This window comes from Amia ocellicauda, chromosome 18, assembly GCF_036373705.1.
Source record: "Amia ocellicauda isolate fAmiCal2 chromosome 18, fAmiCal2.hap1, whole genome shotgun sequence".
Classification (NCBI taxonomy): Eukaryota; Metazoa; Chordata; class Actinopteri; order Amiiformes; family Amiidae; genus Amia; species Amia ocellicauda.
The window spans coordinates 6761057-6779345 of NC_089867.1; the positions used below are offsets into that span (position 1 = coordinate 6761057).

Below are 18289 nucleotides of genomic sequence, written 5' to 3' on the forward strand. Positions count from 1 at the left end.
CAAATTTTTATGCGGCCCTCGAATGAAACTTGAATTGATCATATGGCCCGTGGTAAAATCGAGTTTGACACCCCTGCTCTAACCCATTTCCCTTAGACTAAGATGATTTGGATATCATGGGCTGCAATGAGGCTGTTGCGTTGGCTCTTATTTGCAGGTGACCAGACGGATTTTACCCAAGTGTGCAATTAGGTTGCAAAATGACTGACCATTAACAAAGCATATATCAGTTACTTAATGCTTTTCCCAAACTTAACCATCCATTGTGTGGGTTGCTTACAACTTTTGCGTTATCGATGCTTCTTTCTCTCTCCTCCTATGGGTTCGTGAGGAAACCCCCTTCTCGGCCTCACTCTCACTGCTCTGAAGTTTACCAGACAACCTAGACCAATCAAGCGCCTTCAGTTATGTGGTCAAATGCAGGTTTGGAACTCACTCCATCTTGAAGTGATCTTTGGCCTACTCTTTTTTTTCCTGAAATGACTGAATGAATGCTTAACTTTCACTTGCCTTAATAACCTCCTGCCAGTGGTTAGATTTTTGCGAAAAGGTGGAAAAAACAATAAAGTACTGCATACAAAAGGTTACAGACTTTATAGAGCTCTGATTTCCCCCAGTGAGGTTCCACATTCTAGCCCGTCCTGTTAAATGGGCTGCGAATGCCCCAACACTGCCAGAAGGAGTCTGCCGAGCAACGCTTTGATCATTGTTAAAATTCGCTAGCCTTCTATAACTCTGACGAGAGCCCAGACTCACTGGGTTTATTTATGAGACATTTGACACAGCTAATAAAAAAATGTCTGTTACACAAAAGTGACATTATTGTGTGCTCCCCCTGGCTTACAAGATCTCCATATCTTATTAAATCTTGCTCGGTTCAGGCAAACTCTAAAACCTCGCCTTGGCTGAGCATGGCTGGATGTTATTAGGCCTCTTAATGTTTTTCTTTTTTATTGCATTTTAATCGTTATTTGTCCAGTCATATTTGTTTGGCAATTATGACATAAGTGTTTGTTAGTTTAATTTGTTTTACAGAAGTCAAATGATGCTTTTATTAAACTGAAAAAAAAAAAAGAAGAAAAAAGGAAATCTTTGCTACAAAAACCATAAGTGAAGTACCGATGTGGTCACTTGAACTTTTTAAATACCAAAATAATCTAATTAGCAGATGTGACTCCAGGGAAGATGAAAGGAAACCATTCTAATCAAAATTAATAATTAAATCAAAATGCAAAGTGCAGAACTCAGCATTTTGAAGAACCATTTGCTTTCGCCATGGGATTGAGCATCTTGTGAATTTAGAAAAAATGTTGGATGTGTGTCTCTTGGCTTTAAGGGTTGCAGGTACATCTAGAGTTTTCAGTTGTCAAGTGAAATTCTAAACAGAGGAGTAAAAAACGTACGAAACTAACTTTGGGGAGACCGTAAAAGAGCCGTGTCGTCTTTCCCTGTTTTAGCAGCGGTTTGATATTTCTTTTCTAGGATATTTGACTTACAGAAGTATCAAACCAAACTATTCAAACCTTGATTTTTGTTGTTACATGTGTGGTGCACTATCACAGGCCAAATTCATCCTAGGCACTGTCGTTTTGTTTGTGTGTTTGTTTGTTTTGTATTCCCCCTGAAATAACAACACTACTGTTAACTGGAATAGATACATGAAAAGAAAATGATAATTGAGCCCCCATGGACTGTTTTAACCATCGAGAACTAAACTTGTTTTAGCATGTGTATTAAGTCTCTTAATTGTAGATGTTCAATCAACCAAACAAGGAGAAAAAAAAAAGGTATTTAAATTCCATGCATGGAACATGCACAGGTCACAAAATGTAATCCCTGAATTAAAATTAAAAATAAATTAAAAATAAAACCTGCTTATGCAATGTGAGAACTGTAGTACGTGTGCTGATGCACCCATTCCTTAACCAACAGAATGAAAGTGTAAAATTACAATCCTGTGAGATCTGCCTATTCGAATATTTGCACAGGCTTGTTAGATCTGTGAAATTGCAGAAACCTTACACACAAACGGCCTGTGTATGCATCATGCTATTAGTCTACCAGCAGAAAATGTATAGTGACATTCACCTTGACCTCTGATCCAGCATGCTTGTGACCCCTTGACCACATTGAAAGGACATGTATAGGCTGGAGATACTACGTTTAAATATCAATATGGTAATATTGCAATAGTTATATTGTTCAATATCATGATTAATTGTCTTTCGATGCTCAACATGATGGATTTCTGAAAGTCTGACTGCCCTTGAGCATTCTTAGACTTGGTGCACTGCTTTTGTTTTGCTTGTGTTTTGTTTCTGGTGTGTTTTTCTCCTGACGAGTATATGCTTTGTGTCAGTTGGAAAAGAACTACACACGATATCCCTTGTTTTGACTTGTCTTTCTGAATTGTCTTCTCTACTTCACACATGCCTGCATTGTTGTTTAAAAATAAACTGCATGTTAATAACCCAATGCAACCTGCTTGTATGATGGAATAGGCGGCACTGTGGAGTCGTGGCTCTGGACTCATGACTGGAGGGTTGTGGGTTCAAATCCCAGGTGGTGCAGTGCTGTTGTACCCTTGAGCAAGATACTTCACTTAGATTGCTCCAGTAAAATACCCAGCTGTATAAATGGGTACACATGTAAGTCACCCTGGATAAGAGTGTCAGATAAATGACAAAAATAATAATAATAATAACAGGGAATAACTTGAGATTTGTCAATGAATAATATGAAAGCAGAGTCTGTTTTCCCTCCTTTTGCTGTTATGTTATGTCTAGCCTTGGAGCCTAGGATGGCAAAGTGCAAAGAATCAATAAATCAATTTCTTTGCAGTCCACTTAATTCAATCATGAATTGGCCCAATAATCAATTGTTTTTGAAGCAGCTAATCAGGCAGTGTTGCATCTTATTTGGGGGCAGTTGATATCTCATTGTAAATCAGTAGGCATCTTTTTATTTATTTATTTATTTGTGTGCTCATTGGACTGTGATATTTCTGTGATACTAATTTGAACAGTATAGATGCATCTTCTTGACGCAAGACCAATTTTGTCCATTTGTACTCCACCAAACCGACCCTGAAGTGTGAATTAAACCATTCTTCTGTCAAGATTTTGAGCTGAAGGAGCATTGTATATTGATTTCCAGTATGTTCAAGTAAAGCCTAACAGAAAAACTGGAAGATATTAAATATAGACAATAAGGAATGTGCAATTATTTTGTTTTAATTGACCTGTCTGCATTATAACCTTGAAGTACCTTGAGGAATAGTAAAGTTTTTTTTTTTTTTCTTTTGCCTTTGTGTCTCACAGGGTTCCAGGCATAACCATTGCTACTGATATCATCTGCGGCTTCCCAGGTGAGACAGCTGAAGATTTTCAGGAGACCATCCAACTTGTGAAGGAGTATAAATTCCCCAGCCTCTTCATCAATCAGTTTTACTCCAGACCCGGGACCCCTGCAGCCAAGATGGAGCAGGTCCCAGCACAAGAGGTGAGAAAGACCTTTATCTTTCTCCGTTCTCTTATAAACAAACACTTCCTGGAATATTTGTTTCTATTTTTCTTTTCCTTCTCAGTCCATGTTGTCTTTGATGGCAGCAGCATTGTAGAGTCCTGCATGCTTGTTGTAGGTATATCATTTTCAGTGGTCAAAGGACACACCGTTATACATAAAGGACTATTTTAATCCTGCTTCAAGAATTGAATACAGTCCACTCCAGGCACATCAAAGCCTACTTTAAATGAGTGATGCAATATCAGTCTCAACTTCGTTTTAAATGCAGCTTCTGTAGCTTTCACTCTTCATTTGTTTCCATTAACTGGCAGGGTTCACCTGGGGCACAGCATTTCAATCGCTAATATAGAATGTTTTTTTTAAAGCAGGTTAATTTAGATTTTGTAGCTATTCATGGCAGCTTGTATGATAATTCCATGTTTAAAGATGGGTTATTTACATACAAGATGAAAGAACATTGAGACGAGATAATGGATTGGAAGCCGGAAGTTTATACCTACCATTAATAGATCACAGGATAAACTAGATTATAAATCTAAATACAAATATTTGGACTAGACTTGTATTATTGAATGTGATAGGGGTCAGTGCTTTGTCCATTTGCGCTCCACTTTCAGGAATCTGTATGTGCCCATATTTGCAAGCCTTTTTGGTGCAATAACACCAAACAATAACCGCCCCAGTCCTTTAATATTATATCAATCTTTTTTTGTTCATTTCTTTTAATGTCTTTTTATTATATGAAAAATAACACTTTCATTTTTATAGGCTGTAAGGATTTAATTCAATTTGTTGGCACTATATAATAGAAAATGTCAAGTCTGTTCAATCAAATTACTTCAATTTTTTCATCACAGTCCCACAGTTAGATCTCGTGTGATTTTGCAGGAGCTGTCATGAGAGAGTGCGGCACCTCTTGCCACCTTTAGGCGCTACAAACCAATTCAGCCCATTTTGCATATCCAGGCTGAAGTTGCTAAATTAGTAGGCTAAAAGGACTTTGCCAGTTTTAGCCATGTGTATTACATCTGCAGAATATCCCTGCCATCTGTAGAGCAGATGTAAATAAATTGCACAAATTGGGCCTTTTTGACTAAGGGAGAGGAGGATTAGTCTGAACAGAAACGTTTAAGCTTAACTACTCGTTGGCAAATGGACAGGCCCACTTAGGAAAGAAATAAATTCTGCTGCCTGTATCTGCACATCATCCTGCTGTAAACATTATCATGGGAATATATTATGCCACGTTAAGTGACGTTATACGATGCACGTCAAAAGGTTTGTAATGCCTTCCAAAGGATCCAAACCACAGTCAACAATTTAGTCAAATTGTAGCTGTCTATCTTGGGACTGCCCTGAAGAACACACAGCACACAAGATAAATATAAGCCTCAATTTGTTACCAAAGATGTGCAGAGCTTCAGAAAACTCTGAGTTTGGACGAGAACCTTGAAAAAGTATTGGCCTGTGTCTTCACAGGGCCTTTTGAGACTTTGTTCACAAAGAATGTGTGGAAGGAATGTACTAAAGAATGAAAGGGGAGAGATAAAGGACAGTTTGACTGTTCAAGTGCTGGCGAGAGCCTGGTGACTCAGGGGAAAGAGGAGACTTGCCAAGAAGAGAAACTACATGAGCTGAGAGGACTGGGGAGAGGAAAGAGAATATGAAATTCAGTTTGATATACCCCCTGGACACAGGTCCTCTGGCACCGAGCTTTGACATCTGACTTCAGCGGGGTATTTTTTGCACTACCCACGTTATTTTAGTGTTCTTGACTTTGTATAACATTACAGAAGTGTGTGGACCACGTAATGGAAGAAGACAAATACTTTTACACTAGACCAATTAACATTAAACCTTAATATAAGGACTTCTCTTCTGGGACTAAAGTAAATTTATTAGTTAGGGTTCATCAGTTATGAATGACCTTGAAATGATACGACCATGGAATACCTTCTCTTATAATGAGTCAAATATTGTAATGAATTTATAGTGGGATACAGATAGTAGTCAAGGTAATTTAATAGATAGAATACTTAATGGCATACAGAACAACTATTTGTAGCATTGACCCTGTCTTATGTAAGATGCACGGACAACTCAATGTTTGATCATAGCTGAATTTATTGCAATTTAATTTCAAGACTGGTAGCTTAAAATGATATGCTGCAGAGCAATTAAATGTAGTGGGAAACTGTATTTGTCTTTACTGGGAAGTCCATTGCATCACATTTTAACACTAGCTGTGAGATACCTTCCCCTTTATCTGATTATAGTGTACATCCCTAAGAGTGCATTGCTAACATGGTAGATCATGTAGGCATAATTGTTTCTAATACTATGAATTTTCCCAAAGAGACTGCAATGGATTTAGCCATTTGTGTTTTGCCCCCAAATGACTTTCAATCCACCGAATAAAAGGGCACAGCAGCAAGGTATTTATAAATGTACCTCAAACAATTATGCTTTATCACATAGATCTTCTTCTTCTTCTTCTTCTTCTTCTTCTTCTTCTTCTTCTTCTTCTTCTTCTTCTTCTTCTTCTTCTTCTTCTTCTTCTTCTTCTTCTTCTTCTTCTTCTTCTTCTTCTTCTTCTTCTTCTTCTTCTTCTTCTTCTTCTTCTTCTTCTTCTTCTTCTTCTTCTTCTTCTTCTTCTTCTTCTTCTTCTTCTTCTTCTTCTTCTTCTTCTTCTTCTTCTTCTTCTTCTTCTTCTTCTTCTTCTTCTTCTTCTTCTTCTTCTTCTTCTTCTTCTTCTTCTTCATTGTTGTTTTTATTATTACTAAATCTGAAATCATGGTTGTCATAATTAGGCCATCCAGTTACTAGGTAGAGAAATACATTTATATTTTTCAAAAATAACAATATCCTCTTTATATGTTTAGACAGGAATGAAATAAAAACTTTGCCTGTCAACATGGGGTGGAAAAAAGTGTCCCAATTATGTCAAGATTTTCACTTAGTATTGCTTTATATAATTTACTGCTTTTTGAGGATTAGTACCTTCAAAGACACCACAGCTCTCTCTTATATTGCCTAAGATTCATGGTAATTAATATACATTTCTTTGCTGAGACAAGAATCCGGATTACCAGAAGCCAGAATCCACCCTTTTCTTTCATCTCTCGGTGGAACTGAAGCCGATTTTAGTTTTTTTCTTCTGTTTGTTTGCTTTTATTAAAAGAACTGAATATTTTTTTCTAATCTTTGTATTTCAACTAGTGGGCTCCCACTCCCACCCTTTTCCCCAGAGAATCAGTGGATTTAATGTCATTGGTGGCTGGCAACTAATATCCAGTCATATCAAATGCATCGTACTGTAGAATCTGATTATTACCAGTAATGGCATTCCTTGTTATTATTTGGTGAAACTTCCAGATGGTTAAAAAAATAAATAAAACATGTATGCATGTTTTGATTATCGCTGTAGTCTTGTGCATCCCACTATACAGAGTGTGCACTTAAGCCTTTTAGCACTAGCAGGACATCATTATAATTACACAACACAGTTCTCTCGATAACGACCAAGTCACCTTAAATGGCTGTTTAAATTATGCATTACAGTCCAGAATGTGGAACACTTTGCATTTAAATATGTGCAAGTGGATGAACCTGCAAAGTCTGATTTGATTCAGACACCACAACGGGCTTGCTATAGGTCTTTCTTAAAACTTCCCATTACCTCGTCATTATATCCTGATGGGGAAATAACGTCCATTTTGGGGAGAATCGTGTTTGGATACAGTTACATTTTTGACTGGGAGTTTGTTTGAATGACTTGACATTCGTTGTATATCGGAGGCATTTTAGAAAAATATTGTTTCACAAATTGAAACCCATTTCAAATAAATACACCAATAAATAAACCTGATTAGGACAGCTCAACCAGGTCTGAGGAAAAACATGTGTTGAGTCTGAAGAGCATTCCACATGGAATCTAGTTTTCATGCAAAGCTAACGGACGTGTTGGACTTTAATGAACATTCGTGCTGTCATGTTTTCGGATCTCCTACCCTTCATAAGTTGTCTGTTACTCTTTGGGTGAGTTCTGCCAGCTGAGAGCTTATCTGTTGTATTGTATTGTTGTTAATATCTTCAATAACTCAACTGTGCCACCATAACAACACCGTTAAAACACGCCATACATTAGAAACCCTCATTCTTCGGTTTACGTTTATGATACTTGATGTTGAATTTGGAGATGTTTTGTTTGTTTTCATCATCGGGTAAAAGCTGATTATTCACTTTTTTGGTCTCCCCTTGTTTTCTTATTGGGTTGGCTTTTATTTCCACTGCTGCTGTTGTATGTGACCGTGGTAACGGGGACTGTGCTTCTGTAGTAGGAGCTGGCAATTATTTTTTCTGTTTCTTTTTTTGGTGTAAATTTGTATACAAATCTCGGTAATAATGGAAATAAAACAATACATATTTTTTTGTATTATTATGTATTCATTATGAAATTACTGCATCCCGATGTACTACAGATGTGGTGATGCATAGATATGTACCAGAAACTGGACAAGGCTGATTTCTAATAAGGTTCAAGTGTTAAAAACATGTTTATGTATCCATTTAATGTTTGTGTTAGAACCCTCAAACACAACATAGGTCATGTAGGAGCATTTGTGTATAAATATGCATATGCATAAACATCAGTATATATATAGAAGAAGATGAGCTTTACATACATCTGTACAAAGATAGTGTGAACAGGGATTGGATTTATTTCCTCTCCATTTTGTACTTGGTGTTTTTTTGCCAATGTATTACATTAGGCTTCTTCTTTACATATAACAGGACTCTGCTTTATACATAGATCATTAAGCTTAACATCTGAATCAGATTTTTAAACAATTTACAAACTGATTATTTATTTTGGCCTGTGAAAAAGCCACTAACCATCAACAGTGACCTCAAAGAACTGATCCATCAGTGATGCTCGGTTGGGGTTTTTTCACACTCACTAGCACATCTGTGCAGCAGCATATTGGCATCAAAGTGAATGTGAGCGTCAGCCCTGATTGGTAGAGGGGGTCTGGAGAACGCCTAATTTCATCTGAAACCCCAACCTCTTGTCAGGAACCACAGCCTGTTCTGTAGCACAAGGGTATAGTTTGAAACACTTCTATGAAACTTAATGTAGTATTTTGCTATCATTAGTAGTGTTTAAAGGAAAAGGTGAGGTGAGTTTGCCACAGAAGAGAACTTTATGAAACAAAGTCAACCTGATATCTTAAAAAATAATGGACTACTCTTTTATTACTACTATCATAGAAAACTGAGTCAGCTGTACTCATTGGACTGCTTTTAATCTCTTAGGGGAACAGTTACATTCACACACGGACAAGTAGAAAGACCAAGACCTGATAAGAAAAGCGATATGACCCACTAGCAGATGGAAATTTCCAGTTTCAGTACTTGATATTTTCCTTCTACGTAATGCAACCATCAATTACTGTGCTTTTAATAAACTATTTACATATCAAAGCCATTACGAAATAGAGTAAAATCTGAAACAAGCCAGGTGAATGGGTTGGACTCACCTTTTATACATGGAGGCTAGAAGAGGGGAGAGTAAGACTGGATGATAAGTGAATTCCTGCAGCTTCAAAGGAGGTGATAAAATGTAATTATCATGTATTTTTTAATAACCCTTTACAAGGAAGGGTTTTTATTGGCGGGGAAATTGCATTAAAATGTATATTTCTCATAATGCAGTGCAGCCCATAATCAAACTGAAGTGGCCACGGCAGAAAGAGATTGATTAATTGAATGCCCAAGGCACTCGGGTTGCTGCTTATTTCAATCCCAAATTAAATCTCTGTGGCAAAGCAAAGCGTTGCCGTTGAGAAGCCTGATCGCTTGATCCGAGCTGCAGTGAAACAGAGTAGTGCAACCACAATAAATATGCTCTCAGGAGTTATTAGAACTAAACACCAGAAATAAAAGGAAATACGTTGATGTGTGTCATTATACAATGCCTGGAGTTTGTGCAACTGTAAATGGGTATTATAGAAGTTAATTGGTCGTGTGAAGGAGTGTCTCTTATTGTATAAGAGATGTTATCTTGTGCAGTTTGGGGCGAGAGCCATAATGGCAAGACATAAAATTACATCCGTGTTGTGTTTTCATGCTGGTTAAATGTAACAAAACTATTAAGAATAAATGTACATGCACTTGCACCACTAGCATTGAAGTGTCCTGAAATGCTGTTGGTAACTGAATATTTTTTTAATACAGACTATGCATGGATGACCTTTAAACACAAGATTAGAGGTATAGGCATTTTTGGACCTCCTGTTCTATGATTTGGTTGGTTTCTCATGTGCGATTTATTATGATGGGAGAGGTTTCTCTGAAATGACAAATATATGCTCTGTTGCATGTTGTTTTTATGGGAGAACGTTCATATATTGAAAAATGATTAATTAGCATAATTCTTCTGAGCGGTTTAAAATCAGATTGCCAATGCAGCCTCATCATTTTTGGCCACCAGCATACACGAATAGGATATAGTTATACATGTAATCTGAAACTTGTCAAATGTCAGGTATGATTTTGCCTTTGGCATTTAATAAAGTTTTCCAACATGGAGGTCAATTGATGGCAGTTGCCATAGCAATATAACACCTCCAAGCTAGAGAGAGCTCTGTGAGTTGCTCCATGTTTGTTTGTTGTTGTTGTATGACCTTTTCATCCAGCTACATCCAAATGTTTCTTTCTAACCCCCACCATCCAGTAATCTAACCTCATCAGACGTCTGACAGCTTCTTCTAAATTTCATATGAAACCACAGGAGAAATGCAAGCCTGTGCTAGGAATGAACACACTCAGCTGAGTTAAACATAATAAGTCTTGCTACCCTCCCTATGTTGTTGTCGATCTCGATGTTGTTGTTGTTATTAAACCATGTAGACTCGTATAATAAAATGTTTTGGAGCAAATCACTTCAGCACTACAGTCCTAAAACTGACTGGCTTAAGTGCTGGCCAACTTATTTAAATTGGTTTTGAGTATAATCATAACTTTGGAGTTATTTGAGTGGTGATTATTGTCTCAGGATGAAAAAAACATTATCAGATCCTGGAGGTACTTAAATAATGCAGGTCAGTTGCACACTTGGAAATAACAAGCTTGAGTCTTCATGTTAGGTGTTTCAATCATTAGTTTAAATAAAACAAAGCCCAGCACTGTATATTTCTCAGAAAAAAGCATTCCTTTGAGTACAAAAACATAATTAGAAAAAGGTTTCCTGATATCGCTTGGTTAATTGATTAATCAGAATTTTTAAAACCTCTTTTTCTTTGTCTGTGTAATTAGTATTGACAAATGTCTGGTGACTGAATGTGAATACAATTTTAATCAGTGGGAGGGGATATCTTTATTCATTACTCTTTTTTTGGGAGTGGGTCCTGCAGTGCATGTGGATCACTATTGGTCATAAAATATAATACGCAAAGATATGAAGTCATACATGTGACTTTTGTTCCCAGTTCGATACTCAAATGTAAGTCCTAATCTTGGTATTTGTACACTGTTGTATGGCAATTGCTCCCCATATCTTTCTCACATGGATTTATTCCAATCACTTAATACATTTTTATTTTTACTGACCAAACATTTCAGTATTCTTTACTCACATGCTGTTCAAGTAAGTCACTTAGATTCCTTATACAAAAATAGTTTAATATTTTCCAACATATGCTCTTTTTGAAAAAAATTACTACATATAATGCTGTGAAACCGTTTCATGTAAAATCCACAATGTGTCAGTTTGGTATCATGTTGGTGCAAGAATAACTTATGACAAAGTATCGAATAGTTAACATATAACTGATCAGTATTTAAAAAGGTTTGTTTAGCTTCTGAGCTTTCTGAGGAAAACACTATCTCTACATTCACTTTCATTTTGTTTTGACCATGATAAAAGAGTTTCAAAGAATAGTCAGCTTATGTGTTCCTTCTTACTGGGAATGTAAACAGGATATATTTTTTTCTGATAGAATGTGTTCATTCTGTATGTACACTGTGATGGACAATCAATGGTGCATTACACAAGAAAGCTACAATGACAGTACAGCTGAGATGTTAAATCGGATCAGTGCTAACGGTTGACAAATAAAGGAAACGTGCGTCTAAGAAAGTCTTGTTGTCAGTCTTGTTTCTTTTGGGCTGTTTCAGCTTTTCAAACTTTATATTTCCAAACAGTTTTGTGATGTATGCTTTATTATTTTGTATTGTCATGTTTATTTGGTTACACGTGATATTCTGAGCCAGATGAAGACAATCCCCCAGACTAAGGCATTCCTGTAGAGCTTGAATGAGTTTCCTATCTACATTACTGAGAGATTCAGCACATGACACTCCAGTGATTCGGCCAACATTCATATGCTGCATGACCTCAGGTCTCGCCTCTTAACGCACAGCATTGTGGTCAGAGTTGACGGCAGCAGTAGAAATTACAGCAGGAGCAGCATGGGTCTACTGAAACTTTATAGGCCTGTAATCTTTATCACCTCAGCAGATTTGCTTTTTATTTGTATTATGAATTGTTTAAGTGATTGTACTTTAAACAGCATCTGAAATGTAATTTACGAAACATGCAGAGTTTAACTGATGATGATATTGAAGATGGTGAGAAGAATGTGTGGTGCAATGTTGCATTTCTTTCTGCCCCTGAAATACTTGTGAACTGCGTATCGCAGTACTTTGATGACAGTGTGATTTCCAGCTCTATGTAAAGCAAGCAAAGAAGCCAACGCATACTGTGAAGGTCAGGTCAGAAAAGTGTTTGACTGAAAACAGCAACACTGTACTGATTATGACCACAAGATCATCTCTACCTCCAGTCACTTGCCAAGGATCCAGCACAACATAAAACGTCACGCGTTTAGGCCTGGAACCAATCAAAACTGCAACCCTTCCTCTAATAATAGGTTATAGTTCCAATATTTGAGAGGCTTTTAATTTGTGGCTTAATTTGAAATTGGTTAATGCTGCAGTTATTCCTATAATGATTTGCTAGCTACACATGAAGGGAGTCTACAGTGTAATAAGTTAATGTTAAAATACCACCGGTCCTGTTCTTGCTTGGTTAAATGTTGATGAAATCAGTTTTCATTCCTAGGATTCAGGAACCTTTGGTATGTAAAGTGTACAGATTACATCACTGTTTGATCTGACTACACACTTCCCCAGAACCACTTCACAGGAGGAAAATACCATGCAGCCCAATGAAAATAATTCATTCCAACAAGGGAGACTTCAGGGAGATACTTATTCAATCACTATTCAAGGAATTTGGTTTTGTAGAAACTCATACAGGAGAATTAAACCATTTGCCAGGTCATATTACAGATACTAATTTTCTTTAATTTAACTTGCTTCCTTTTTTACTCCAATGTGCTCCAATTTTCTAAGATCCAACAGCTCCTTAAACATACAGTGATCTGGGATCTCTTGTTTGTAGCCTGTATTTTACCAATTATATTTCTCGGCTTTCTTGCTTTTTTGATTTCTAAAACTTGATCTCAGTAATTTACAGACTCATCCCAGCTAAATGAATTGTGCTTTCACTTTTATGTTTCATTGGTGATCGACTTTACTGCACCTTTGACAGCCAAGTCCCACAGATCTCACAAACAGGTGTGTCAATCACAAATGTATAGGGTAATCACTATATATAAAAACCATGTGAACACTGAAAACCTAAGAATGGCTTAAAAATCACTAATATGACATGTAAAACCAAAATCTATCTTCTTTCTGTATATAAAACACAGGAAAATTGCCAAAAACTACAAGAATGTACCATATGCAAATCCTCAGTACTGATTGGTTATAAAGAACGTGTGACTAGAAGAATGCTGCTGTTACTAAGCAGCTGATTAAATGAAGAGGGTATTTCTTGGTAATTCCATGTCAAGGACCACAGACCACCTCAGATTTTTTGGTGTTGGAAAAAAGGCATACTTGAGATACATACTTGAGAGAAGAATATGAGCAACATTTCGGGTCCCAGTGACATTTGTGTTACCCAGGATTTGGCCTTTGGGGAAGAAACAAAACCTAACCATGAACTCCAAAACACTGAGAACTAAAGTGGTTTTTAATTACTAAGTGCTTTAACTCCAAGCTACAGCTTTGACAGACTTGGCATATGAACTCCGAAAGATTTTCTAAACTGTTCTTCTCTTTAATTGAATGCAGTTATTTTGGATACAATAATAATAAAATAAACTATGGAAAAGAAACCCAGTAATTTTATACTTTATTGAAACCTAGCAATTTCATATATTTGATTCAACGGGTATTTCACTTACAGACACATGCAGAGAGGGTTGTCTATTAGAGTTTTAAGCACTTTAAGTTTCTTAAAACCAAAAAAGAATCATGAAAATCTGTGATGGTCAGGTGCACCCGGGACGGATAATTAATCTGACTGACATGGATTGACCCTGACGTTTCGTGTTGCTTGGTGCTGTAGAGAATCTGTTTGCTGTGTGTGCCGGTGCACCTGCCAGACCTGGAAGTGAAGTATTATTCAATCTGGGCAATCAAGACCATTTAGTGATTAAAGAGTGAGCAAAGGTTATACATTAATAACATCCCCAGATGGTCAACTTGTAAGAACAGTGTAGTTCCAGCTTATCAAGGGAACGAGGGGCGTTAATTGGAGGCGAGTGCTTCGGTCTCTTGGTAAGGTAATGACACCTTATCACTGGCACAGTGGCACCCAGTTTACATCTTGATAAATTGGGGAGCGATAATATACATCTGCGCTGATGCACGTGGGCCATGCACTGAAAGGAAAGGAGGTGTAAAAGAGAGGATTTGCATTCAAATTCTGTGAATCATCTCGCTGTATTTGGATAATTATTCCCATTTGACAAAGCTTGCGCATAGTCAAATCAGGATGATAGTGCAAAACAGCCTTTTACTGCGTTTTCAGGTGTGTGCTTTGACAGCATTATTCCACTTACAGTGTAATTCTAACCTAAGCAAAGAAAGGGGAAATCCCTAATGTCTTAGAACATTTCTGTACAATTCACGAAAATGAATCGACCTGAAAGTGTCTGCCAAATGTATATCTTGACAGTATATCAGCGATCTAAAATGCAGAAATTGGACATCTTGCGCTATAATATGAATTATTCCAGGCTTCAAATACTTTCACCTCAGTTAATGGAAGTGACTTATGCTAAACTTCACATATATGGTATAAAATGGCTAATTTTATGATTGTCACAGTCCAACCTTTTATTTTAATGAACAATCTGGTTCCTTTTTTATTTTATTTTCATTCATTCACACCATGTTGCAAACCAGTTTCAATATGATTTTTTGTTACTAAATTATCAAGTGAGCATGATTTTAAAGATTTCAATATCTAATATGAACACATCATGAACACCCATGAGAATGGAGCTTGACCAGATCAAAATGGACCCTCTTGTTGTGCTTTCTTATCATACTTAAACTGTTTTTTGTTTTTTTGTTTTTACATTCTTCTGAAGATCCATTTTGAACATCTGAAACAGACATTTTTCTGAGCACACATGGCACATTAAAAGACGTATTTTGTGAGAGTATGACTAGGATGTCTCTTCAGTGAGCTATAAAGTTGTCATCACTGTAAATTCCTTGTCTGGCCACAGCTTAAAAAGGGGGGGGGCATTTGCCTTCCCTACGGCAAGCCATTTGAACCCTGTTTTTTTTATTACCCTCTCCAGAGCTGCTGGGTGTGTCTTCATAAGTGCCCTGCTGCTACTCAAACAGCCCCAGGAAGCAAGAACATAAGGCTAAGCACAGAATCATTTAGCCATACATTATATTTAACTTCAGGCCAGGGATGCTTTTTCTATTGGTTTGGTTGTCTCTTCACTAAATGGTGTAATTGTCATTTGTCAGATGTTAAACAGCTTGTGTACAGTCGCATAAGAGTGCTGTTATGAATCGAAAAATGAAATGGTTCTAGAATGGCAGGTTCTGAGTAACAATCTCAGATTTTAACTATAAACATATTACTGAATTATTATCATAGTGTGGTTCAGTAACTCTTATTTGCTCTGGATACTGAAAAATATAGGCACAGGAGGAAGTAAATATTTGCCATCTTCTCAAAGCTCAACAAGTGTGAATTGAGCAGGGGAAAGAGGAAGCTTTCAAAGCCCTGAATCCATTTAGTTTAACGTGTTGGATTCAGTGACTGTGCCGCCAGTACCGTGCCCTTCTTTTCGCATCCTCTCCATGAGCTTCCAGGAAACCTTGTAAACATTATTTTCTGACTGAGCACAAAAGTCTTTCTGCTTCCACACACCTCACCTCTCTCACGAAATTCACAAACTCGGAAACCATTTAATGTATTAATTGTTGTTCACCACCATGGGTTACAAAGGCCTTCAGTTGAGGCACTCGACACAAGGACAGTTTTAAAGAGAGAATTTTAAAATCGTACTTCAGCCATGTGTTAGGATGATAGTATAATGAAAGCCTCCATATTTTCCTGAAAGTCTCTTTTGATTTTCTTCCCTTGGGTTAATGTTTTTATAGAAGCCCTCCACTTAAATGTTCCATTTCATGAGACGAAGGCCTCACGTAGGGACGTCTTGTGTGTGGAATGTGCATTATCTGTGCAAGTGCGTCTTTGGGAGAAGTACTAAAATGTAATTACCAGGTGAATTAACTTTTGCAGACAAAAGGGCTAAATAAGGCAGAACCTAAAGTGAAATGATGTCTCCAGAAGGCTGCCTGTGAGAGATATCAATAATGTAACTCGGTAAAACTCCATGTCAGCATTATAGTGTGAGCTGTTAATCAGACACTTGAACATAATGGCTAGATTTTAAAAGCACAAGTGGATTACATGAATAAGCTTTAGCCTGATTCCAAATACAGTTTTCAGGACAAGTATGGCGAGGTTTATGTGAATGAATGTTGACCTCTTTGGATCACCGTCGTGCACAGCTTGACACAGGCAGAAATGTGCCTGGTAACTTTGCACCAGTTATCTCACAAATAGTCTGTGTTTCACAATAACTCACAAAGGTTCTTATTAGGGAAAAGTGGGAGGTTGAATTCAGACCAGCTTCAGGATTCTTGTATGTTATATTGCCAATTTTTACACCATGTCTGTAAGGGAAGGCATGGGTGAGTCTGACAATGACAATCAGAGTCCAGTTCTTATCAGGTCCCTCTGCTGGAGTGGTAATGTGAATTTCAAATTGGAAAATTGAAGCTAGGAGGTGAAAAATGTAAGTTCATTCTGGATGGTTGAGCCATCCTGTGGCAACCATATTAGTTTTGGGGTATAGACTCCTGCCATGCAAACTAAAATCTTCCCAGAGCCCTATTTTAATCTAAAACTAACTGCATGAAATGAGACTCTGCTCTAAATATTGAGTAGTATACATGTCTTTTCTTAAAAACATGTTGCACCCCGCTGACTAAATTTGGATTAGCTGCCCCCAAGCCGCCTGCATTATCTGTAACACACAAACTTCATCAGTGCTACAGTGCGGTGTGCTCACTGCCGGGCCCAACACCCTGCAATATGGCACCACACTGGAGAAATTATAAATGAGCCTCCAGACAGCATTATTTACTGCACTAAATAATGCATTAGCCAATCTGCCAGACCAGTTATTACTCTTATTACTCAAGTGTTCCCTGGAGAGAGTTCAGCACACCATTTGTGTTCTGTTGGCCTTCAGTTGGGCTATGGGTTCCCTATACCCAGGGACAACTTAAGTCCACTTTCCTGTAGATTACCGTGAGTTTAGTTTTTGTTTACCAGCATCGTGTAGCGGGTGGCGCCCAATTCGATCATGTTCCAGATGGCACGATCTATTCATTATCAGTGCAAAAGGGCATGTGCAAACAACCGTAAACACTGTAACTTTCCAACTCCCTCATCTGCTCCTGTACTCAAGTCTCCATAAAACGAGCAGTATACATTTGGTATTTTTTCCTCATTATATGCCAATTTTGGAATCGCAAGTCATTGAATCCACGTGACACATCGCTCTCTGGTGCATTTAATACCATCAGGCAAAGGAAGAAAGCCTAGGTGTATCCTATGAACTGTGCACTCGCAGCACACCATTATTTGTGTATGGCCGAGCTGTCAGGAGCAGGAAGCTCCTCCTTTACAGAACTTTATCAGAACCTTTACGGAACTCCCAATCAGAACAAATCCACCGCTGCCAGAACAGCCATATGGGTCAATGGGCCAAATCCTGGCTTGCTTTGTACCCAGCCCTTTCTAGCAGTGCTCAAACAGCTGTGCTTTGCCCTTTGCAGCTCACTGTCATTGAGGATGACAATGACCACTGATCTCCGGACTGAAGAGTTTATCCTGCGCTTTGAGCACAGGTCCTTACTGGTTGAGTGATTTGGAAGCTGAAGTACCTTTATTTTTTTTAAATATAGGAACACTCCCGAATTGGAAATGAATTTTCCACAGTTTATTCATTGTTTTTTCAATCCTATTTTAACTGAATTGTGAATATCAAAACTACTGTATAAGAAAAAGAGGAAAACTTTTCAAGATATAGCAAAGTCAGTAATTCTCCCTACTGTATCAACAATTTAATATGTTCTCTACAGTATCTGTGCAAGTTTCACGCAGTCAGAGGGATAATATTAAGATTCCTCCTCCTTCTCTTCCCATCACTCGCAAATACAGCGGCAGATGGAGGATATGAAAGGTGTGCTCGTTCATCATGGGTATGTTGACAGGTACACATGATGCAGGAATGTAGACTGA

The 18289-nt window shown here is 37.6% G+C and overlaps 1 protein-coding gene across 1 annotated transcript in view; it reads left to right on the forward strand.

Annotated features, from left to right (window-relative positions):
• cdkal1 (CDK5 regulatory subunit associated protein 1-like 1) overlaps positions 1-18289 on the forward strand; it is a 399108-nt gene that overhangs the window by 289684 nt on the left and 91135 nt on the right. Inside the window, exon 11 of the mRNA XM_066690832.1 lies at positions 3321-3501. Coding sequence (XP_066546929.1) covers positions 3321-3501 — 181 coding nt within the window. The remainder of the gene's footprint in view (positions 1-3320; positions 3502-18289) is intronic.